General features: G+C 36.2%; 2 protein-coding genes across 10 annotated transcripts in view; both read right to left on the reverse strand.

Annotated features, from left to right (window-relative positions):
* Positions 1-5,350, reverse strand: part of LOC124397004 (transmembrane protein 235) — a 41,128-nt gene extending 35,778 nt beyond the window's left edge. For 4 of the 7 annotated variants that reach the window (XR_006927868.1, XR_006927867.1, XR_006927866.1 and 1 more), the window contains exons 1-2: positions 4,870-5,348; positions 2,145-2,222 (exon numbers count right to left, since the gene is read on the reverse strand). Coding sequence is in view for 4 of the 7 variants with exons in the window: in XM_046866432.1 (XP_046722388.1) it covers positions 2,145-2,222; positions 4,870-5,041 (250 nt within the window). In the remaining 3 variants the exon portion in view is untranslated. Of the gene's footprint in view, positions 1-2,144; positions 2,223-4,869 lie in introns of all 7 variants that reach the window. The other 3 variants (XM_046866434.1, XM_046866431.1, XM_046866430.1) reach the window with 3 other exon arrangements.
* A 2,742-nt stretch (positions 5,351-8,092) lies between these two features.
* Positions 8,093-19,941, reverse strand: LOC124397005 (baculoviral IAP repeat-containing protein 5-like). 3 transcript variants are annotated; one of them, XM_046866435.1, is made up of 4 exons: positions 19,715-19,938; positions 19,283-19,392; positions 18,842-18,959; positions 8,093-8,693 (listed from the first exon to the last, which is right to left on the reverse strand). In XM_046866435.1, the coding sequence occupies exons 1-4, from the start codon at positions 19,817-19,819 to the stop codon at positions 8,604-8,606; spliced, it is 423 nt and encodes a 140-aa protein (XP_046722391.1). In that variant the 5' UTR covers positions 19,820-19,938; the 3' UTR covers positions 8,093-8,603. The 3 variants fall into 3 exon arrangements, with proteins under 3 accessions (XP_046722391.1, XP_046722393.1, XP_046722392.1); XM_046866437.1 differs by having other exon boundaries at positions 19,630-19,722; XM_046866436.1 differs by lacking the exon at positions 8,093-8,693 and adding an exon at positions 18,496-18,644 and having other exon boundaries at positions 19,715-19,941.
* Positions 19,942-26,095: the final 6,154 nt, after the last annotated feature.

Genomic DNA, 26,095 nt, shown 5'->3' on the forward strand with positions numbered 1-26,095 from the left:
TTTCTGTATTTTCTTTTTTTAGATTATGTATCTCACAGTGGACATGCACCTACGATAACAATTTCAGACCCCTCCATGATTTCTAAGTGGGAGAACTTGCAAAATAGCAGGGTGTTCAAATACTTATTTTCCTCACTGTACATACATACATACATACATACATACATACATACATACATACATACATGTGTGTGTGACGTAGAGTTGTGTGAAGTCAGTTAGTGATCTAGGAACACCAAAAGGCTTTTGGGAATTTTTCTGCTGTTGAAAATTGAAAATCAGGCATTAAACTTACTGACACATGAAGTGGATAACAATTATTACCTCATTAGAGCGGGACCTGTCAAAGGGGCACGATATATTAGGCAGCCAGTGAAAAGTCAGTTCACAAAGTAGATTTTTTTTGGAAGCAAAAAAATTCTAAGACAAAGATCTGAGTGACACTTACAAACTTCTAATGGCTAGATGGCTGTGCCAGAGCATCTCTAAAATGTCATGTCTTGTGAATTGTTCCCAGTATACAGTGCTTAGTGCCTATCAAAATTGGTCAGAGAAAGGACAGTTGCTGATCCTGGGGACACAGTCATATGTGCTTAAGTCTCAGCATGATAATGCACCCTGCCACATTGCAAAGATTATTTAGGAATTGTTTGAGGAGCATGATAAGGAGTTCAAGGTGTGGCCTCCTAATTTCTCAGTTGTCAGTTCAATTGAGATTCTGCAGGATGTGCTGAATAATGTGTTTAATCAAGCTCACATTCTAGTTGTATAATGGATGCAGTATGCTGTTTATCATTGTTTTACTGAAATATTATGGCCTTCATATGTTACTCTTAAACCTGCATATATCTTTCAGCATTGATGGTACCTTTCCAGATTCATGGGAATTTATGCACCCCATAACATCAGAAATGCAGGATTTTGAGTGTTGATAACAAGCTGAATATTTCTTTAACAAGAATAAAAAAAATTCAATTTGTCTGACCAGAGAGCAGTTTTCCACTTTGCCTTGGCCCAGTTTAATTTAGCTTTGGCTCAGAGAAGATGGTTGTATTTCTATATCATGTACACATATGGCTTCTTCTTTGCACGATAGAGCTTTAACCTGCGTTTTTTGATGGCACGGCAACCGTGTAATGCAGTTCCACCTGAGGGCCTGAAGATCATGTGCATTCAAAATTGATTTTCGCCCGTGTACCTTGATGATGTTATGATCTGTAGACGATGAGATATTTAAAGTCTTCAAAATTTTTTTCCATGCAGTTTTTACAGATTGGTGTCCGTCTTTAGTCTATACCTAATCATGTTACTGACAAATTTTCAGGTAACCGAATTAGCTGAAAAATGTTTCTCCAACTGTTGGGTTTTTATTCATTAACACTTTTTCAGCCTTCTGTTGCCCCATTTCAAACTTTTAGAGACGTGTTACAGCCATTGAATTACCACATTTCCTTAAAATGGAACATTTTCTCAGTTTACCATTTCATATGTTTTCTATGTTTAGTTGTGAATAAAATATGGGATTAGGTGAATTGCAAAGAAAAAAAACTGTTTTATTTACACAGCGTTCCAATTTGTTTTTGGAATTGGGGTTGTAATAAATGATGGTTGCTGTTTTCTCTGTTCCATGTAAAGATAAACGTGCAAAAAATTCTTCAATATCTTAACCTTTTTCACAAATGCCTTTATTAAATTCGCTTCATAAAATATTCATGCCATGTTGATGGTGTAGATTAAAGAAAGGGCAGGAAACTATCTTATTGATCAGGGCAGTTTTAATCCATCACCATTATAATAATTTCTGAGGACAATAGTTTTCTTTATTTTATATGCACCATCTGTAGATTGATGCTCACTGAAAATCTTATTATTTATTTATTTGTTTGTTTGACTATTTGATTTATTTATCTTACTTCTGGTAAGAAAACTAATATAACTGTTCTATTTGGAACACTCGAGGAAGTATGTAATTTGGACCAATAGTGTAAGTCAAGAAAAGCGGATCAACACTTTTGTCTTTTTGAGCCACATTGTTTAATGAAGCTACGAGAGTGGTTAGAGCAGCTTGGTAGGCGATGCCTAGACTCTGTATTCATTTCACCTCATTTCACACATTAAAGGTAATGGTTCTTTTTCAGACTCACTTAAGAGGTGTTTTTCCTGCTCACTGAACTCAGAAGTGTCCATGTAGAAGGAGATGTCATGAAAAGTGCCATTCTTTCCTGTGGGTAACAGTACAGCAAAAAATTATACAGGCAAAAACATATTTCTTTAATGTCTACATGCACAACTCATACTGACAGCCTGCCTACACAAACACATATATTTGATTGATGGCACCCACCATGGCAGGCGCCTCTGTGTACAAGTGTGTGCCTAGATTAAACGCAACATTCAATGTTGTGCAGGATTCAGTATTAAATTATCTCAAATGTCATCTCCCAGTGATTGTGCACTGTTTCATTACACTCAATACACTTAATACATAAATGAAGATCAGGTCCAAGTTACCCATAAATTATATATATATAAATATTCCTGTGTGTGTGTGCACACCAATGTGGGATTAGTAATTTTCATAATTTTCTTGAATAGTTGTTCAAAAACGATGAATTTGCAAATTGTTGGATATGTATGTGGGATGCACATTGTCCAATTTCATACATGACTTAAAAACTCTCTCTTGAACTTCACTCTCCCTTAAGCATTGGACAATAGAATGCTTTCTATCAAGCTAATGTGTGTTTATTTATTTTTTCCTGTTATTTGCTTATGGTTATGCAGGACCATTTTACAGCCCAAACCTGTATGCAGTACTACATTCTATATTGTGGAAATAAACGAGTGGGTCAGTTATTTGTAGGGTTTTATATACATTTTAATAAATGTACCAAATTATACATTTCTATTTTTGCCAGAGTGGACAATTTTTTTTTAATTGCATGGCTTAATTATTTCTAGAAGTATACTCTCTTCTCATTCCAGATCAAATAAAACATGCAAAAGTGACAAATATGTACCACTAAAAGTGTCAAAACAAGATGATCGGTCTTAAATATATATTTTTTTAATTGTACATGCTTGAACATACAGTTTCATATGTTTAGCTTTGTATACCATGATGGATTTGGAATTCAGCAATATATTGTTTGAACCATTTGGAGGTTTTTTTTTACATAATCCATTCATTAATCAAAAAGGTAAAGGAACACTTGGCTGATAAGTATTTAAATGCCTAGGTGCGGCCTGTTTTCTGCTCACTGTGTGACAAATTAAGGAGCTGAAAGGCCTGAACTTGAATTTGCATTAGGTACTTGTTCATGGAAACTCTATACTCATTATGCAGTCCAAACAGGTATTGATGCTTTAAATGAATCCATCATAAGGCTGGAAAAAAAGCAAACCAAAAGATAGCATAACTTTAGTGGTCACCAAATCACCAATTTGGCACATTCTTAAAAAGAAATGAGCTCAGCAACACCAAATGGTCTTAAAAACCATAAAAGAGAAAACAGAATGCTAAAAAATATATTTAATATTTTCAATTTCTGGAACAATATTGGACAGATAAAATGAAAATCAATGGCTCCATCCTCAGCATTCTTCTACCAATATACCCCATGTCCCTCCTCTGCACATGTCCAAACCATATTAATGTGTTAACGCAAATTCCTTTTCTTCTTCTTTAAGCTGCTCCCATTAGGGGTCGCCACAGCGGCTCATCCGCCTCCATACCCCCCTCTACATCTGCCTCTTTCAACCCAACTAACTGCATATCTTCCCTTACCACATCCATAAACCTCCTCCTTGGCCTTCCTCCTTTCCTCCTTCCTGGTGGCTCCATCCTCAGCATTCTCCTTCTAATATACCCCATGTCCCTCCTCTGCACATGTCCAAACCATCTCAATCTTGCCTCCAAAATGTCCTACCTGCGATGTCCCTCTAATAAACTCGTTTCTAATCCTGTCCATATTCGTCACTCCCAACGAAAATCTCAACATCTTCAGCTCTGCTACCTCCAGCTCCACCTCCTGTCTTTTACTCAATGCCACTGTCTCTAAACCATACATCACAGGTCTCACTACAGTCCTATAAACTTTCCCTTTCATTCTCGCAGATACCCTTCTATCACAAATCACTCCTGTCACTCTTCTCCACCCACTCCACCCTGCCTGCACTCTTTTCTTCACTTCTCTAACATATATTACTCAAACAACTAAAGGTTTCTTAAGGCAAATAAATAAATGCATCTCAAAAGGCAAAGTCTCCTGACCTAAAACCCACTGACCATGCAGACAGAAAAACCTGCAAACAACCAGCAACTGAAGGTGGATGCAATAAAGGCCTGGCAAAGGGTCTCCAAAAGAGAAAAAAAAAAATTTTGCTTTATAATTGTTTCTGAAAAAAATGGAGCGACTACAAAACAAATGCTTGTCCTTCATAACTATATTTATAACTAAATAAATGCAGTATTTTTTTGGTAAACTTCTTTAATGAAAGCTGAAAATCTAAACTCCAATCATATGCTGATTGCTTCATTCCACTTCCACCTATTGTGGTGATTTTACAGAGGCACAATCACGAAAATGGTGCCACTGTCCAACTACACTGACATAAAGTGGGTTACATTATTGCATAAATTGTATCTCTAAACGAATATCTGTTATGTGAGGCTACGTCTGGTTGCCTGTTACATCAGAGAATAAATTACTGGTGTATCCTACTAATTATAAGTGACACAAACAGACCTTTAAACCGAATCGTTGCAAACACTTCACACACAAAAAAAGCCAATCGCTCGTGCATACAGTAAACCGATGCGCTGAAAAGAAAAGTTGTAAGCAGGTGGTTACAAATCAGCTCACACACCTTCATAGATCCTCCACAAGCCCGAGTGCGAACTGGCGAAGTGCCAGCTGGAGTTGATCACTTGATCCACCTCTATGATGTACCAGTACTCGGTGCCCACAGCCACGGCGAGCAGAGTAAAACTGAGCAGTCCCAGTACACCAGCCGAGATCACCACCACGCCGAAGCTCATCGTAGCTGCACGAGAGATCACTTCTTAGTGCTTCTGTGCGCTCTAGTACTGCGTGTGTGTGTGTGTGTGTGTGTGTGTGTGTGTGTTCCGCTCTCCGCCACTATAGCGCTCTCCTAAAAAGCCCCCCTGTATTAATTAAATCACAGGATCTTGACAGGCTTTCATCTGATCTCAGCAGATGATCAGATGGATGTGAGATCCGCTCAGCTCTGCAGCTCAACTCTGATATAAGCGAACCACAGCGCGTTCACGTCTCCTTATATATCACCATCTTTCAGAGCAAATCCTTCACCACTTTCAGCTCCTCTACACCTGTGGCTTCATGAAAACCCCAGAGATCTCTGTGTGTGTTTGTATATATAAATGTATATAATATAATGTATATATTATGCCTTAATCCTCCTGAATTCACAGGTTGTTTGTTGCTGGAATCCTCTTCCAAGCCCCCATAATGACATATGATGCTTCTCTATCTTCTCCCTGAGGATGCCCCCCCCACAGGTGCTCAATAGGGTTCAGGTCTGGAAACATACTTGGCCACTCCGTCACCTTTAACATCAGCTTCCTCAGCAAGGCAGTTGTCACCTGGCGGTGTGTTTAGGGTCATTATTATGTCGGAAAACTGCCGTTCAGCCCAGTTTCTGAAGGGCAGACATCATGTTCTGCTTCAGGATGTCACAGTACACATTGAAATCTTTGTTTCCCTCAACGAACCGCAGCTCCCCAGTACCAGCAACACTCATGCAGCCCCAGACCATGATGCTACCACCACGATGCTTGACTGTAGGCAAGACACTATTTTCTTGGTACTTCTCACCAGGGCGTCACCACACATGCCGGTTACCATCTGAGCCAAAAAAAGGTTTATCTTAGTCTCATCAGACCACAGGACATGTTTCCAGTAATTCATGCTCTTGGACAGGTTGGTTTCAGAATTTCGTGTGAGTCAGCTTCAGGCTTCCTCCTGGGACGATGGCCATGCAAATCGCTTTGTTGCAGTGTGCTGCGTATGCTCTGGGCATTGACAAACGGACCTTCCGCTTCTGGAACCTGTAAAACAATACTGGCAGCACTCATGCATCTGTTTTTAAAAGCCATCTTCTGCATTTGAGGCACAGCACGAGGACTCAACTTCTTTGATGAACCCTTTCGAGGCCTGTTCTGAGTGGAACCCGTCTTGCAAATCCTCTGTATGACCCTGGCCACTACACTGTAACTCAGTTTAAGGGTGTTACTGTCCTTCTTATAGCCTCGGCATCTTTGTGGAGAGCAACAATTCTAGTTCTCAAATCCTCAGAGAATTCTTTGCTATGAGGTGCCATGTTGAACATTCAGTGGTCAGTATGAGAGAATAGTTATCAGATCACCAAATCTTAACTGCTCTAATACACGATACACAAATTTATATTGTCCTGTCAAGCAGACAGAAATATGACTTACAGTGTACTTCATTTTGTTGGCAGCTATTTTGACAATAATGGCTGTATGGGTTTTTTTATGCATTTTAATATACGATTTATTTTCAGAGGACAATAAATATATACTGCTATACAAGCTACAGTATTGCCCCTTGAGAAAATAGTTATATATACAGTGTATATATATATATATATATATATATATATATATATATATATATATATATATATATACATATAATGCATTCTTTTGGGGCTTTTTCAGTGGGACTAATTATATAGTCTACTAAATAATTAGTATAGATTTCTGGGGGTTTCTATGGCTCACACACACTAACATTTTAGATATTAGATATTTATTGCGGGTATCCACTATAAATACCATTACAAATAATCGCAAAAGGTTTCCATTATGTATCATTAACTTATCATTAAATTATCATCAAGCCAAAGAAATTGATGGTCCCAGTTTCTATTAAAAATATTGTACTTATTTCTGTTGGTTTTTTCATCAGGACTAATTACAACCCATTATTTTTAGCAAAGTAATATTTTATTAATGTAATCTTATAATTGTTTGACAAGTCATTTGAATTGAATAGTTTTATTCCAAAAATCATCAAAAATTCAAAAAGCCTATAAATAGCATTACCAGGACCTGATGTGCTCAGCTCTCATGATGATATATTTCTGGGTAGCACTGACTCAGTACTAAATTCTCTTTTGTGTTGCGTATCAGGTCAAGGATGCAACAAAGTTGCCATTGTTAGGCAAGGGCTTTAACGTTATCTGTTCCAGACTGACCATGCCCCCAACTTCCTCTGAAGCCAGGATGTGCAAAGAAAATAATTCATTCCATTGAACTATTATGAATGTGACAATATGCTTTCATGTACATCTTTAACACATTCGACTGTTTGTATTAGCATGGACTCAAATTCGCAGTCCATTTGTATTAAAATGAAGCCGCAAGAATGATATATTCTGTTCTATTTATTTGAATGCATTTAAATCAAATTTACATGTCTTTCTTAAAACACTATGCATCCTCTATAGCCCATCATAAATGTGCTCTATCATTCACCTCATAATAACTGGATGATATTTTCTCTTCCATGTACGGCCAAACCTGTATAAAATCTCCTTTATCATCTTAATCATTTTGGCATAATTCTGTGAAGCATTCTCCCTCAATGCTTTATACAGAAATTATGTTACCTATTACTAAGCACATTTGAAAAATAAGTCTAATATTTAAATATTTCAAAAGTTTGTCTAGAAAATCTATACTGATCAGGTCCCTGAAGTTTACTTTATACAGTTAAGATGGCAAAAAAAGGTTTAAGAATCCCTGATCTGCACCCTCTGAATATTCTTAAAGCTCCATATCTTACTGCTTTAAGCTGCTTTCATTCATTAGCTTGTAGTTAATATACACCGGTAACGCCGCAGTCTTTATTTCACCTGCACCATCTTGACGTTAATCGAGAATCTTAATTAACAACTTCCATGATCATTTCTGATTACATCAAAGCCCACTATAATAGCCAAGAAGGATCATTGATCATGTTTGTGTAAAATAGAATTCTAATCAGTCCAAATCAAGAACAAAAAGATAAAAAAAAAAAAAAAAAACATTGCAACATTTATTGACACAAACAAAAGAAACAAACTTCAACCAGCCCAACAATTTTGCAAACACACAAAAATTATACAAATAAGTAGTGCAAGTGAGTGAATATGAATTAGAATAAAAAAAGAATGAAGAATTGGTACAATATGACGAGTCATGAAAGCTTTAGCTGTATTCATTACAGAGCTGGAAAACATTGAAAATTGAGTGAAGACTATTAACGAAAACACATTCAATTTAAGGGATGAAATGTTCAGTTCCAATTACAGCACCTAGCTGTATTATCAATGAAAATTCTGCAGTATAGATATAGACAAGGAAATAAGGTGGGTTAATCTGCCTCTCTAATAATAGGGATTTAAATCGAACTGCATTTAAGAAGCTGTGAAGAATAATGCTATTCTATTAAAGATGAATATTCAGTATACACAAGAATTAGCAGAGTTTCATAGTATGTCCATGGCTGATAAACAAAGAGCTAAAATATGACTGAAGCATAAGCCACAAAGCTTTATCCTTCCATGGCTAGTTTGATGATGTCACCTCTTCTCGATTGTGCTGCTTCCTCAAACTTCTCAATGACATGTTTGCAGGCCTTTTTCTAAAAATGAACACAGAATCAAAAAAAGAATGAATACAAGATGCAGTGATTATGCAGGTGTGAATATGTTTGTAACAATGTTATAAAATGTACTGAATTTTTAATTCAATGCCACCTAACAAAAGGCAGGTAGTTTGTGAGGAAAAAAAAAAAAAAAAAAAAAAAAAAGGCACAACATATTTATATTATATAACAGGATATATATATATATATATATATATATATATATATATATATATATATATATATATATATATATATATATATATATATATTTCTTTTTCAAAAAGGTACCCTAAAACACTGAAACTGGATGGAATTGCTGGATGGACTAAGAAAAATGTGAGCTTGGGGAAATTATACTCTGACAACAGAGCACTCATTGCTTTGGCCATCATGTAGGCTTTGTCCTGGGTAACACTTGACATTCTTTTATTCCTCACTGGTGTTGATTTTATGGATCTAAATGGTCAGAAGGTGTTGATTTATTTTCTAGTATGGCATGGCTCAGAAAATCAATGCCAACTGCATGAAGAATCCCAAAGTTTATATTAATGATCTAGATCTAATACTTGACCGTTGCTATAGAAACAACTGATTCCCAGGGGCATACACATAGGGGATAGTCCACAGTAATCTAAGGCTAATAATAAATGAATGGATTGAACTGGTTTACTTAACAAAAATGTAGGGCCATTGATATAGTGACGCTTTAAGACATTTATAGTTTAGTAGCATGTACAAAATGAAATAGGGCTTGCTATATATGGATTCTTGTTGCAGTTACATGAGAGGTTCATTCATCAGAAGTGAGAAATGGAAAAGCCAGAGTCCGTTAATGCCTGATGTTGAAAATCTTTATGGCATGGGGTAATAACCTATTCTTGATTCAAGAGGTGTGAGCAGCGATATTGTGGCAATGTTTCCTGTAAGCCTGCTGGAGTTGTAAGAGATTTATAGCAATGTATTTTAATGCAGTTCTCACTATCCAATAATATTAGTTGTGTGAGGTCAGATTGTGATGCACCCATCCTTCAAAACACTATCGTGCATGTAAAAGCTGACCATGCTTGCTGCGCGGCTCAAAGTTTTTTGAGTCTCCTCAGAAAGAACAGCTGCTGCTGTGCTTCTTTGCAGATGTTACTGATGTTCAGGGATTAAAATAGAGAGCTTGACAGCTGAAAGCCTGGGAATCTTACACTGCTGGCTAATAACTGACTGGTCTGAGCCTCTCTGTTTAAATCTGTATTAAAATGGTCATTAGAATTGCTGACATTTGGTGGCCAATTGTTGGTGTGGTGCCAGGTGTGGACAGGTAGAGAATCTACCTCCTGAATGCAGTCTCATCATTATTAGTTGCACGTCCGATTGCAGTGGTGGTGTCCATGAACTCTATACGGTTACAGGTAAACAGACCTTACAACAGCGGGCTGAGGCAGCAACCCTGAGGCTCTCCTGCACTAAGAAGATAAAGCGGCACGGACCCAGGCTACGAAACTTTAACTTCAGTTTATAATAACAGTGTTGAATGGCATTGTGGCATTCCTTTTCTTCAAATGTGTCAGGATCAAGTGCAGAGAAAGTGAGCTTGTAGCATCTACAGATGCGAGAGCCATGGGTCAATTCATTCAGCATGGAGAATGCCATTTCCTTTTGATAAAAAAAGACACAGTGGTTTGAATGGCTTGAAGCCGAAATGAAAAATGAGAGATTAAAAATGTCTGCAAAAGACCTGATTCAACTGATCGATGCAGGCCTTCTGGCCAGACCATACCATGTATAGACTCGTTTCAAATGGTTTACATTTTTTGTGTATATAAGCTTAACTCTTGCTACTATAGATTTTAACTACAAAAAAAGGATGAGAAAAAAAAAGCATAACACAAGCCTATTTCGTTTAGTGGTGAAAGAAAGCAGAAAAATACAACAGTGAAGATTCCTCAAATAGATAGTTTATATTGAACCAGATTCTCTTTTTCTACTTCCCTGAAGATGACGGGTAATGAATATTTAAAAAAAGCTTTAAAACACAGCTTGACACCTTTCATAAACATTAAATATATCCATTAGAGCCGTCAATAGATTGGAATATTTAAATCACAATTAATCGCATGATTGTAATGAGTAAACTTGTGATTAAACACACATTTTTATCTGTTATAAATATACCTTAAAGCTTTTAATACTCTACATACTTTACATACCATCAACATGGGCATAGATGCTATATGCAATTGTATGTTTATTATTAGTAAAACCACACTAAACAGACTAAAAGACAAAATATTCTCGTAAATGATTTAAAGTAATTATGGTGTTTTAAATTAAGTAAATTATCAGGACAACAATGGGAACCACACGGACGGTGTGTGCATCAACGTGGAATTTGGTGCTTGATATGAGGCTTGGGGCATCAGTAAACCAAATGTTCAGTGATTAAATATAGAAGACTGCGAAATCATTTGTATTTATTTGTTTTAATTAAAACATTCAAATGCACGCTGCATTAATCAAGCGTTAATAAAATCAAGCATTAATCATGCGTTAATAAAATCAATGCAGTTAAAATGTATTTGCGTTCTAGGCTTTAGGCTTCCCATCAACCGGTTTTGCATTGAAGTATTAAAAATAATCCTTCCATTTATAATTGTTAGTTTGTACATGTACTTTTAAGCCTGTAAAATTGAAAGACAATGCAGGGTTTAATGCAATTCTATTGTAAAATCTCTTGAATTAAAGTCTATATTTCAATCACATTTTAATGGCTTCATTTCAAATCCACTGTATAGAGGCACAATTACACAAACTGTATCACTGTCTAAATATTTAAGGACCCAACTACATACCTTATATAACCCCCTGTGTGAACTGTACTGTGTTCTTTCCAACGCAATAGTGCAATTTCCCTCAGGATCACGATAATGCACATCTATCTCAAGGCTTTTGTTCTTCTTTTTAATGAACTAAAGTGCAAAGCTACAGAATCTGTTCCCTGCCAGATGCATCAGGGAAGTAAAGTTGCCCTGAGGGGTAATGTTTAAAGACGTTAGCCTTGCATACAAATTACTAAATAATTAGATAGATAGATAGATAGATAGATAGAGAGATAGAGAGATAGAGAGATAGAGAGATAGAGAGATAGAGAGATAACCATTAGCAAAACCTGATACTTGACACTTCCACAAAACAAAAAAATATATAAAAAAAAAAGAGAAGTTTAGAACAAATATAAAATCAGTTAGTTTCAATCTCAGTTTTTCATTGGAATAAAAAATACTGGCAATTTCTATCCTATCGTCTATAAATACATAGCATGACGTAATTTATCTTTTTTTTTTTTTATTTATTTATTTTTTTTACATTTTTCACAATTATCACATTATATTTCCTTTATCCAATTATCCATTGTAGTTCCTAATCAGAATCCGTGGATGAACTCTGAAGTCCGTCTCAGTCATCAGCACCCCCACTTGCAGATGGATTCCGGACTTTCTAACGAACAGACCTCAATCTGTTAGGTTGGGCAACCAGGTATCCTCAACCCTCATTCTGAACACTGGCATCCCACAGGGCTGTGTTCTGAGCCCACTGCTTTACTCCCTGTTCACCCATGACTGCACTCCTCTGTATAACTCTGACATCTTCATCAAGTATGCAGATGACACCACCATGGACGGCCAGATCAGCAACAACGACAAATCGGCCTACAGGGAAGAGATCCGAAGCCTGACACCATCGTGTGCCACCGACAACCTGACCCTCAAAGCCACGAAGAAAAGTCAAAGCCATTTCCCAGTCAACATCAATGGAACTTATGTAGAGCGAGTCTCTAGCTGCAAGTTCCTGGGAGTTCACATCTCTGAGGATCTGTCCTGGCACCAGAACACTTCAGCTCTGGTTAGGAAGGCTCAACAGTGCCTGTACATCTTGAGGAGTCTTAAGAAAGCTCATCTGTCCCCAGGGATTTTAACGAGTTTCGACCACTGCATCATCGAAAGCATCCTGACTGTATGGTACGGAGGCTCGACTGTGTGTGAACGCAAAACCCTGCAAAGGTTGGTCAAAACCGCCCGACGCATCAATGGCATTAAACACTACCTGCCATTAAACACCTTCACCACAGAAGATGCCTGCACAGAGCTCACAACATTATCAAGGACTCTTCGCATCCCAGTCACAAACCTTTTAACCTCCTTCCATCAAGAAGGAGATACAGGAACATACACACCAGAACCAGCAGGTTCAGGGACAGCTTTTTTTCACCCCATCCACCATCATACTACTGAACTCTACACTACACCGTTAGACCACTGTATAGACACTGTATATAACTTCTGTACAATTATACATACAATGTACATATTACATACTGTATTTTTTATACTCCTTATTCTCCATACATATTGTGCTTTACGTACATCTATCTATCTCTCTATCTCTCTATCTATCTATCTATTATATTTAGAATATTGCTTTTTTGTTTGTTTTTGTATTGCTGTATACAATTGACCGTGTTTGTCCTCAAATAAAAGTGATAAAAGTGATTATCATAGTGTTCATATTGAATCCTGAGCTAAATGTTTTTTCTTCTTTTTATTGATCTAGAAACACATTTGACTCATTAACTGTGATTTTTTTGTGAATTTAATTCCCGGCCACCTAGCTGAAATTTGCTGGTGGATAAATTAAAAGTGCAAAAACATTTTTAGGAACTTGGTAAAGACATTCGGGTTAGTCAGGGATTTGCTCATTCATAGACAATAATTGATGTACAAAGTGAGGCTTCTGCTACGTTGATTAAAAGATAAGCAGGGCTGTGCAGATGCTAGCTTCTTTATAACTAAAAGCGCCCTCCTTGCTTTAATGTAGTTCTCTAATATAGACCATTGAAGAACTGCAGATCAAAGTACTAATAATGAAACCTGGTTAAACAGCTTCAGCCAATGTTTGATACATTTTGTAAGTGAATCTGGAAATGACTTGCCTACTATGTTACTTTCACACTGCAAGCATTAATGCTTAACTCCCAATATATTAATGGGGAAACCATTCAAAACATTAACTTCACATTTTCTACTAGATATAATTTATTAGAGCATATTTTCTGAAAACAGTTTTTTTACCCTTTGCATGCATCTCAACCAGAAATATCTACTAAAGTTATGTCACACACAAAAATGTAATAAAAATATAATTACTCCATGATGATGCAGTACAGGTGTTTTGCACACAGCTGGCATCTAATTACAGAATAAATAGATGAAGCTTTTGTTCATTTGTTGAGCAAAGGTCAGTGGAGAATGTTCATTAATATAATTAAAAACAGGTCTGTTTCATTATAACAAGTGCACTATATGGACACAAACACTGTATGTGAACACCATCACATCCCATATGCTGTTGGAAGCAAATAATTGTCCAGAATTACTTTAAAATCTGCAAGATTAACTTTACTGGAACAAAGAAGGCCAAACTTGCTCCAGCATGCCTGTGCCCTTGTGCAGAAAGTGAGCTCCATAGAGACATGCTTTGCCAAGGTCAGCACATAAAACCTCAAGTGGCCTTCACAGAGCTCTGACCCATAGCCCCACTAGAAATATTTGGAATTAAATAAGATGCTGACTGGACAACAGGCCTCCTTACCAGTCCTCCCTGTATGTTCTCACTAATTCTCTTGTGAATGTATGTACACAAATCCCCCCACCCACATTACAAAATCTATTGGAAAGCCTTCCATAGAGCATTACTATTATAAGCCACAAAAGAGAGACCAGGTCCTTTGTTTTTAGGATAGACAAGTGTGTAATGATCAGATTTCTAAAAGGTTTTGCCCATATAGTGTATTTATATAAGAAACAAAAAAAACAATGCATGTTGAGGAATCCACTCAAAGTCTTCAAGTGTGGTTAGAAATTAAACTTTTTATCCATGAATGGGGTGGGGTGGAGGGTAGGATTTTAATCTAAATAGATCAGTGTTTGATACTAACCATTATTTTGATAGTCGGTTAATCAGGCGATTATTTTTCTCAATTAATCAGATTATATAAAACAGTAATTCAGGCCATTTATATATAAATAAATAATATAGTTTAAATATCTTTCATTTTGACATTTTAAAGCTTTTTGTGGCTGCTTGTTGAGAAGTATTTTTCCTATGATAAAAATAAATAAATAAACAAACAAACAAACAAATAAATAAATAATCACTCATGCTGGGTTATTTCTGGAGAGAAAAAAAAGAAACGCATTTGAGTATAAAAGGTGAAGCAATTTGTGTTCAAAATTATTTGTATTGTATTTAGCAGATCGCAAGTTGACAACCAAAAATAAAAATTCTATATAAAATATAACAGACATTTTGTTTATTTGTGAAGATAAGCATCTAGATTATATAATTAATTACATTTTGTATAATAATGTTTCACCTGCATCTGTGACTCCAGTGTATTTTCTTTTTAGGTGCTCGTGCATCACTGTGGTACTTCCATGCCACACAAGCTCCGCTTTGCATATTTTGCAGGGTTTTGCAGTCTTACAGCATTTTAATATTAAATGCTCCTATGCCTTGGATGACTTGGGATGCACACTGTTCCTGCAGCTGGCTGGGTTATCTTGCTGCCACGCTAACCCGTAACTTGAACAGCCCAACTAACCGATAACCGCAGTCACTGAGCACAAATTTAATTATCGATTAGTTGTTGTAGCTCAAAAATAGATTCAATTCAACCAAACATATCCTGCCTACTGTCCAACTCACACATACATAAATAGTATACTGCGCTGCTTATAATATGATTATGCAGTCCCTTACTCTCAAACCTAAAATGGTGAAAATGCTCCTAGACCAATAGTCTAAAAAGAGGGGGGCTTATATGATTATAATGGCTAAAACACAAAATCATATGCAGGGGGAATATGAATCAATAATACATGAGCCTGATGTTTGTTAAACTGGCTGCTTATCCAACCTGATCTATGTAGCCAGGGCAAGAATAAAAAAGAAATGTTCATTTTGAGAAAATATATTTATGATGCATTAAATTTGAGGTATCAAAAAAAAGTATGTACAGTATCTTTTTTGCCTCTTAGTCAGAGTTCGGCCTCATCGACATCCAACAGGTTTTAGCTCGTTTGCAATCGCCCAAAACATCCTGAAGGCTGGATTATATTTTCTTTTAAAAACACACAGGTGTATGCCAGATGGCTGCAACACATCAAGTATAAACTGGCCTTAAAAGCATGCTGTGTGCATGTATGGTTCTGTGCATCAGTAGCCTACAGGCCAATACTGATTGATTAAAGCAGCAATGTCTTGCTGTATACCAAGTTATATAAGGACATCTAGTCTGTGGTCCTTCTTCCAGAGTGTTTGCTCAAGCATTTCAGAGTAATCTTGGCAGGATAACTCTTTACAATTACAGCAAACTCTGATGCAGCATCATAATGAGCCTAAATTATTTGGAAAGCACTAATGTGCAGCACAATAAGGAAGGAAGAGGAAAAAAGGGACTGTGCTGGTCACTGTCGGCATGAAATGCTCACACACAACTAGACAGAGTTTAATTAGGATTGTAAAAATTAAAAATATTTATTTAATTGACGATCAAAATAATATTTAATCATCGATTTGCTAGATGTCTATTATGACAGAAGTGTAGCAACCTCTGGGTCTGGCAACCAACCAGATTGTGTCTGGCCTTGTGAGATTTTTACCACAATGACCCTGGAGGAAAGGCATACCCTATTCAGCAATGAAAACAGCTAGAGTTTTGGAAAATGGTTCCTAGCAAAATCGGCCACAATGTTGAATATATTTTTATGTACAATGTTTAGGAGAAACAAAACTTGCACTTGAATAATGGATAATGCATTGAAGCACCCCTTATTAAAATGCAAGCAGAGCAATAAACCGCAACAAACAGGCACATTTGAGCAGAAGCATGCTTATGATGGACCAGCACATTCTATATAATTAGCAGGATAAATGAAATGATCGGTAAATGCAACACTGTCCGACTTGGAAACTATCAGGCACCCAGAGGGGCAAAAAGGATTTTGACTTCAAAGATGACCAATGGAGACTACTATGAGAACTTTCCACAGCCCTTGAACCATTTGAAGTTGCCACTGTATTAATGAGTAGAGAGAAGTGCATCAGTCTCTCCATTTATTAAGTGTTCTCAGAGTAAAGTTGCTGAATTAATTCTACTGCACTCTTTTCCAAGTGACTGTTACCACTTTCTTGCACTGATACCAATTGTGCTGACACAGGCCCAAAGTGATCCTCTCATTTTCAATAAGTAAAGTTTCTGACACCTAAGCAAGTCTTGCAAGCCAAAGTTCAAACACGGCAACTGCAAAGAGTGGATCAGCAGCAGTATGATCTGTTCACCTCCCAAACCAATGTTACCTCAACTATTATTACAGTGCTGGACATAAATCTCCTGTCAATCCTCCACTCTGGATCTCAGTGGCCAAGATATGTATATAAAGGTTCCTACCAAGGAAGAAAACCAACTCCATTGGTAAACATCTAATCAGAATAGATATCCTACCAACTTAGCCCTGTGTGCAAAAGGCCTACATTTGTCTCCATGGCACATCAACACACCACCTGAATACCTTGTCTTTGCAGCAGACCATATAGATTCCAACAAAAGAGCCAGCCTTAGCCCAGGGCATGTGTGCGTGTTGCCAGTGTTGTATTGCTGTGCAATATTTCTTGTGGAAAAAGGAGACAATTGTGTGCACGTGTGTGTGTGTGTGTGTGTGTGTGTGTGTGTGTGTGTGTGTGTGTGTGTGTGTGTGTCAAAACCATTCTGCCTCCATGAAGTCTGCTAACATTTACTTGTATATTTTCATTTAACATTTTAGCTAATTTCAGCTTGAACACAAGCTAATTTTGTGTTTTATTAGAAAAATGCAAAGATCAACAATTTTGGTTAAAGGTGTTTTTATATTGTCCCTGTTTATACATGGTTTAGTTCATTTCACACTAAAACACAGAATTATGTTGTCATTTAAATTCGCTGCAATGTCATGCATTTGGTTTTTAACATACATCAATAATTTAAAAAAATAATAATAATGTTAATATTGAACTTTATTTATATTCACTGATTTTTTTATATTATTGTTGATATACAGTATATATATATATATATATATATATATATATATATATATATATATATATTTTTATTTTTTTAAGACTGTATTCAATATATTTTTTATTTTCTATTTTATTGATATCACGGCCTGATAGCAGAAATGTATTGGTCTGTTTCCTCATCTGCATTGATTTTGCAAGACTCATTTAGTTGTTTATATTCTGGCCCCTAATGAATATATTCACATTACACACAATCATGAAAGTATACACCAATGAGACCGCCTGTGCAGAGCTCCCTCACAAACATGCAGATGCATTATTATCAACCAGCAAAAAGATAAACCAAAAATGAAACATTGGACTTGGTTTGTCCCCACACACCCATCTTGTAAATGTGCCACATTACACGGAGCAGATTGGAAATTTGAATAATAATTTAGCCTGAAATGCTCATCAGTATTCCGTATGGAATTTTGGGATTTTTAGCAACGCACATGAAAACAGCCCTAATTGGTACCGAAAATTCCAGATGACTTTTGAAGAGTTTCGAAAAAGGCCACATGCCTCACATACAGTATGAGGAAAAATGATATTTGGTGCATGTTTGCCTGCGGTGTGAATGCAGCTGAAGACACCACTACCTTCTAACATGTTTTATAAAGTGTTTTCACAGTGTGGAAAATGGAAAAACGCATTGCTGTGCTGAGTCCAATGTCCAGTTACATATAAATCCATAGCCTGATCCCTTCTTGATTAAAGCTCATGCAATTCAGTCCAGATGTTTATCTTTCATATGATGATAATGCACAATATCAATTCCCTGGGATTCACTGGGATCTTTAAAAAGGAGAAAAAATCAATGAATGTTCTAACCTAATCTTCTGCACAATCTGTCTTCATGAATATGCAGTACGGGTTTTGTATTATGCGTTGAGAAATGAAAAATCACACAGTACAGCTAACAAGAGAAATGTCAATGAAAATGTACAGTTTAGCACAGCCGAACGTGCTGTACATAATCAGTTATTACTCACAATGTGGAATTTTTGCCTTTCTTTCTGCAGCTTCAGGATCTCCTCCACTGTGAGCTCCTCCACAGTCTTTTTCAGCAGAATGAAATTGCAAGCTGGGGAGTGAGACTTGTGCTCCTTGCTGAAGGAAAACAATAAATCAGTGGCCTCTCCAGCCATCATTTGATTCCGCTTCTCTTTAATTTCCAAAAAAAACCACTACAATATTTCTGTCTACGATCACGCAGAGTGTATACTGTCGAATTAAATAAAATTCATGAGAATTTTAGAAGCCACTGTCTGTTTCAGGATTCATTCATTGAGAACACATGCAGAACACCCAGCACTAGGGATGCATTATATTGGTTCATCAAATTGTGTCATGACAATGTTATAACCTCTCCAGGACTACATAGACATAGTGAGATCAAAAGTGAAATGTGTGGTGACATTAGTGTTACTTACAGAGGATCATCGTCAGGTTCCCAGCCCTCCAGCTCTTTATAGCAGAAGAAGCACTGGGCCACATCCGGACAGTTGTCAGTGGGGGTGTGAATAAAACCAGCTTTGGCCATCTGGAAGGTGCAATTGCACACAATTTTTTTTTTATATATTTTGGAGATTATTGATTTATATATTAGGATGGTATATATAATAGATCGCAAATCTATGGATCTACGGAATATCACAATCGTTGACACGTTTTGCAACATCCCACTTACAACTCGTAGTTTTTATTTAAATGTTTGCTTAGGCACTGAACATTATATTTATAATTAACTTTGCAATTTGAAATAAAACAAATATTTTACTGTCATCTGTCCAAACATCCGTGCCCGAATCACCATCACCCGCTTCTTTGTTACGGCGATTTCTACGGAAAGTAACACAACTCACATTTTCCGACGTGCACGCGCAGTCCTCGTCAAACGGCCACCCCGAATAAGTAGCTATCCTGTTTTCGTAAAAGTACATTTTTAAGTCTTCGTTCATAAGCTCCATGTTTTGTAAAACAACAGCAAAAAAAACCTTTAGTTTAGAGGTTCCGCCACAGTGCAGGAAAACAAGTTAGCAAAACAGTTGGCTAATGTGTAGAATCACTTTTGAATTTAGGTTTCAAGAGGTACGTCATCTCTGATTGGTGGAAATGTAACGGGTTGAAACGTCATCACGTAAAACTCGTTACTTCACTTCAACAAAGCACAAGTCAATATATGTATTAAATAGAACAAATTATAACAGAGTAAATTCATTTTCTTTTTCAACACTTTCAAGTCATTGAATAAAATAAAATATATTTAAATTGTTATTTAATTTATTAGGCTGATTATTTAACAAATGATTATTAATGCATGTTGTAGCCACAGTGTAAATTTAAATATGTATTAAATTTTTCCTGTAAAAGTATTTACTTTTTCAAGAGAAAACATTACACCCATTTTTTTATTACTGTAGTACTAGAGGTACTAAACCTGATCTTACTATATCACACAAGGGCAGTGTTCATGGATTCAGTATTAGACTTCTGGTTAGGTCATGATCTATCACTGCTGGCTCATGATCAAGAGATCTTAGTCCTAAACTGCTCAGTTGTATGACAACATTTTGCTAAAGAGATGAATAAGTAAATATTCAGAATTTCACTAACATTAATAAACGAGTTGTGATTTTCACCATTGCAACAAACATGATTCAGCTCAAGTTGTGGGTTCAGAGCTCATCAGTTTAATATATCTTCAAAGCTTTGCTTTATTAACTGTATGGGTTTGTTAAGCAGCAGTTAATAATACACTGTAACACTTCATATGCAAACACCTATTACCGATAATGCAGAAACCACTATAAATAGAATTGCTAACAATCCCACAGCCTTAACAAGTTGTCATAAACACTGACATTTAGCCCTGATTTATAAGATTAATTTTCCCAGATATGTCTTTTATGATCAGGACCATGAAGTATAACTTGACATTCCAAAAATAAGCCAGAATCAACCCAGATATATTCTCAAAGGTAGACTTTATTACAATTCAGGCTAAATTTGTGCTGTCATTCTGCATTATAGAGGATGAAGGATAAGAGTGAAGTAAATATTTACCTTTTTTGTTTCTAATCAATTTCATCCAACTCATTTGCTAAACTTTATTTTACACCAACATTTAATGTTAAATATGCTAAATGTGTTGTATTTCTTCTTTGACTTCCTTTGTCTCAGTAAGCCCCTGTCTTGCTTAACCTTTTTTACTCCTACTCTTCTTCTGCTCAGTACTTAAGATCTGTCAATCTCAAAAGTGAACTGTGAAAATTGTACCTTGACTGTATTTAATCTGAAAATACACAAAGAATAAAAATAAGAATAGAAAATTAACGGTCACAAGTCTCCTTTATAACAGAATATTTTTGCAAGAATTCTAACATGGTACTACTCAGACATCCAATCAATTCCTCAGCTGCAGCGTTCAGAGGCACTACAGCAATCTCAAGAGGAGTGATGCTAGAAAGTTAAGACTGCACCCTAGTAGACAAAGAGAAGTGAGCGAGGGAGGGATATAAGTGGCTGGGAGAAGAGAAGAGTCTGTAGAATAAAGAAAGAAAATTGTAATATATTAAAAAATAGGAAAGGAAAGTGCAAATGCTGTGTTTCGAAAGGTTACAGTTACAGATTGGTCTTGCTCATTCTAGGAATAGGGTCACTTTTCTTCTGACATTCTGTATGTCTGGGCATATCTTTCCAAACTTGTTAAGGTGCACTGTAGCTGTGTGTGTCAAGTTTTAGCATCATTATCCTATCAAAGTGTGTGTGTGTGTGTGTGTGTGTGTGTGTGTGTGTGTGTGTGTGTGTGTGTGTGTGTGTGTGTGTGCGTGCCAGTTTGGTGGTTTCCCTTGCTCTAACACACCTTTTACCCTGGAAATACTGCAATATAACCTGCCATACCTTGATTCTGTCTGTTTCACAAGGGTTTTATTTAAAATAATTAAATTGTATATTAAACTTAAGTTTTTCTATATCTTACATTTCAGTCAAGAATAAGTCCATATCACGACAGAAGTGAAACAAGAAAAGAGCACCTGCTTCCTCGCGTTCTTCTTCACTGTTTAATGAGTCTAGAAACATTTTGATTGCATGAGCTGCATCTTCAGGTGGCACTGACATCAGCATCTTAATCTTTTGCAAAAAGCAGTGCTCAGCTCTAAGTTCATAAGCCTTTGTTAAACCAAAGAAATTCATAATCATTTAAATTTCATCTCATACAGTACTGTATGTAATTGCATCTCATACAGTGTTCCAAATCCATCAGTAATCAGAGAAAGCTAAATAAGCCCTCTAAAAATATCTTAAATCCTAAAGTAAATAAAATTGATTTCATTCCTCTTATTTTAATTCTGGCTCTTGTGAATGTTAGATGATATTAATGATCTAAAAATGAACAGCTACCCTTGAATGTTGAAACTTCATCATTTGACAGGTGCTAAAAACTGGTCTCCAAAAGATATACTTCTTTTTTGTGTCTTTTAAAATCTCGACTAGTGAGAACTTTTAACTGAATCTTTAATTTTAAGAAGAGTGAGACATTTGATCACTGCTCTAAACTATAAACTTGCTTTTATGATTATTACTTGTCACATGTTACGAGATGATCCCAATAAAAATTTCGCTGAATTCTTTAACAGACTGTGCAATAATATGTACTTCATTTTAGATTATACAATCAAGATCATTTAATAAGTGACTCACAATTTAACAATATTACTATGCTCTGCTTCGCATCAATCACTGAGGCTTGGAAATATAGAGTCACATAAACAGAAACATTCTTTAAAGTGAGCTTGAGGTAATAAGGATACTTGCTCCAGATCCCTTTCTCTCAGCCCTTTAAACTATATTTGCTGTGGAGCTAACATTGTGCCTAATTCAGTAAGCAGATTTATTTAAAAAATAGTTTTTCATGAGCATTTACATGACAGAATTTCTAGTCATGAAAATCATGTACATTCCGAAAAGCATTTGTATCCTGCTTGTGCTCCAGATTGTGTGCCAACAAAAGACCAAATAATATAAACCTCAATCGATCAGCTTCTAAGCATATAGTACATTACTGCGTTTTCCCTACAGATTACACTAAGTTTAAATCAATTGTGTGTTTTGTTTAGCTCCAAACATTAAAAGTAAATGTTTGCCAAACTCAATCAATTCATTTTAATGATATAGAAAGATAAAGAATGCAGGCCAATAATAAACCATGAATTAAGACAAATAAGTGCTGTCATTCAATTTAGAATGCTGGTGGTCTAGTGGTTAAGATGCAGCGCTCTCGGTCAGGGAACCATCCCCAGCCACTCTCAGTGCCGGTCCCAAGCCCGGATAAATTAGGGAGGGTTGCGTTAGGAAGGGCATCCAGCGTAAAACATGTGCCAAATCAAACGTGCGGAGGATCCGCTGTGGCGACCCCTAACGGGAGAAGCCGAAAGAAAGTTTATTCAATTTAGAATGCCGCTGGAAGCCTCGCTCAGGCAGTGTACAAGCTTGGTCCATTTGCTGCATCACCTTTTTCATGTTGGTCAAAACATTTTCAGCACTTTCAGCACTCTTTAAGTGACTGTTCCAGTATGGCTCAATCTGCAGTGTGATTTATACCTCTCTTTTTTTTAATAACAGTTAGTTCTAGTCCACTAATTTAAACGGTTGAACAGTGCTCATGAGTACTTATATTTACTATAACCACATTGGGATGCTTTACTAAAAGAGAGATGAGGCCTATTGCTACAACAATATTGCATTCTGAGGGTTTGTTACCATGATAATGCGTTTGGTTATAGATCAGACTAGGGTTTAATTGAAAACTTGTTTTATTGTCTGAAGAGTAATACAACCCTAATGACTCGTAAAATCAGAGTGTAGAACAGGTTTTAATAGCACAAACGTTTAACACTGCAACAGCACCAAAGCACAACAACATGAGCAGATCATATTATGACCACTGATCAATCACAAATCAATCATTCTTTTATGATGTATGAATTTTGTCTGAAACAAGCTAATCTACATAATATTTACTGAACATGTATACACCAACCAGACATAACCTTATGACATACCATTCTGACCAGATAAAGTGAATAACACTGATCATCTTTTCATCATTAGGCAGCAAGTGAACATTTTGCCATCTGTCTTCTTCTATATACTGAAGCTGGCTCCTAGCAACATGCACATTTGCAATATCACTCTTAAAAGGGAGCATGCAGAACGATGAGAAAGACACATAGTGGTGGTAGCTTTGTGTTTAAGGCATTGGATTTTGGAACCGAAGGTTGTTAGTTAAAATCCTAGCCATGCTATTACTGGGCCCCTGAGCAAGGCCCTTAACCCCATAGCTGCTCAGTTGTATGAATGAGATAAATGTAAGTTGATCTGGAGTAGTAGAAGTCTGGAGAAGTCTGCCAAATGCTGTAAGTGAATAAATGTGTTGAAATTGTCATTAGGAAAATTTAAAAAACAAAAAAACGATTTTTCAATTGTTTAACTGAATTCTGAAAATCATTTTTAACCAATTTTAGATTGAATATTTGAATTCAATTATATTTTTCCTCAGTAAATAGTCTATTCAAAGAAAACAAGTTAATATAATTACTGAAAGTTTCCAATTTATGTAAATATGATCAAACGCTAACAATGCATTCAGATTTAACAAGGGAAAAGTTTAGATACGGAAATGCAAGGGTAAAGTTGCTTAAATAATGTAAGTATTATGGTGATAAAAATATTTGTTTCTCCAAGATTTTTAATAAATGTATCAGTGTGCAAAACACAATAAAGGACAATGTCAATGTGTATCTAATTTCATTTAATGAAGTCTGGACACATTTATCAGTGTTTCAGTAATGTTGTGTGTAAATGCTTGTGTACGCCAAATTGGACTAATCTTTTCAGACATTCTGACATTCCTCATATATATTTTTTTGATCAGTTTTAAATGTATATCATTCACAAATATCAACTGAGTGAATTATCAACATTTGTACCATAATGTTCAGAAAAGAAATTTAATTAGAAAATGAGGATTTTCTTTCTTTTACTGGGTCAAAGTTGTGCCCCGAAAGCCATTCCTTATAAACTACAATTTGATGTTGCTTAACCATAATGCCCTATTGAAAAGGTGAGAGGGTTGAGGTAACATGGTATGCACCATGGAATGCATTGTGTTAGACACCGAAAAAAGAAAAAAGTGTAATGTATACTGCATATATTCCTATTCTAGAAGAGGTGGGTGCTGAGGAAACCTATTTATATGAGACTGAACAACTGCTCAGTGAGCAATCAAGTGTCAAACACCAATGAACTCACATTTAGCCCATCTATCCTGACATTTTCTATCAAGTGGCTGCAGATAAAATTTCAATAAATGGTAGCATAAAAAAAAAAATTCTATATCACATTGGTGTGGATTATTAGTATACATCTGTGATAAGTTATGGTATGCCACTTTCTCTGCTCACTTTGTTTGTGTCCTGTGTTTAGTTACAGCCTGAGCTAAACTGAATCTATTAGAGACAATAAATAATGAATAATCCACATTCTTTAAACAGGCTACACAAATGGGCTGTAAATGAAAGCAATTTTTTCAAATCAACTAATTAATGAACATTAGCATATTTTAGCACAACATTAGCATATGAATAACAGACAGATCAGTTGTGAACTTAGCTCTGAAAATATAGGCAAGTGACAATAAGTGTCTATGTGCTAGGCCACTCCAAGCCACAGTGTCAATGCTTTATTATAGATTTTAAAGGTCTCTGAAACACATTGTTTTAAACTCCAATTTGTGTTTGAATGGGTTAAGATCTGATACCTTACTACTGCTTTCTTCTGATGCAGGATCAGCTCATTTTTAGTGCTTTCTCAATGGAGTGGTTTAGATTCGCAGCAATTCCTTCATTCTCCTTTAGGGCTTTGTCAAAGCGCTAATAGAAAAATAAACTGAGAGGACAAGTACACAGGGTCATGGGCAGCCATGGTTCATTGATTCACCTGGGGAGGAAGGCTGGCCTGTGTAGCTCCTGTAGCTTAAATTGAGGAAGTTAATGCTCAATGGGTCAGGAAAAAAGGGGACCAACACAATAATAGGCAGGTGGTCGTTATGTTATGCCTGATTGTTGGTCATAAAGTTATGCCTGGTCAGTGTATATCACTGGTATGGGTCTTGGAGAACTAATTAGGGTGCAAAGTGTAATTCCAGCCACATTCACCGGAAACAGGTAAACAAACTGGTCTTG

Source organism: Silurus meridionalis, chromosome 14 (genome assembly GCF_014805685.1).
Source record: "Silurus meridionalis isolate SWU-2019-XX chromosome 14, ASM1480568v1, whole genome shotgun sequence".
NCBI lineage: Eukaryota > Metazoa > Chordata > Actinopteri > Siluriformes > Siluridae > Silurus > Silurus meridionalis.

Bases quoted from the DNA above. Each gene is read 5' to 3' on its own strand.
- LOC124397005 (XM_046866435.1), bottom strand. From the start codon at position 19,819: ATGGAGCTTATGAACGAAGACTTAAAAATGTACTTTTACGAAAACAGG. The intron at 18,960-19,282 runs GTAAGTAACACT...GTTTTCCTTCAG, and splicing joins GAACCTGACGATGATCCTCT to CAAGGAGCACAAGTCTCACT. The intron at 8,694-18,841 runs GTGAGTAATAAC...GTTCATTTTTAG, and splicing joins AAAGGCAAAAATTCCACATT to AAAAAGGCCTGCAAACATGT.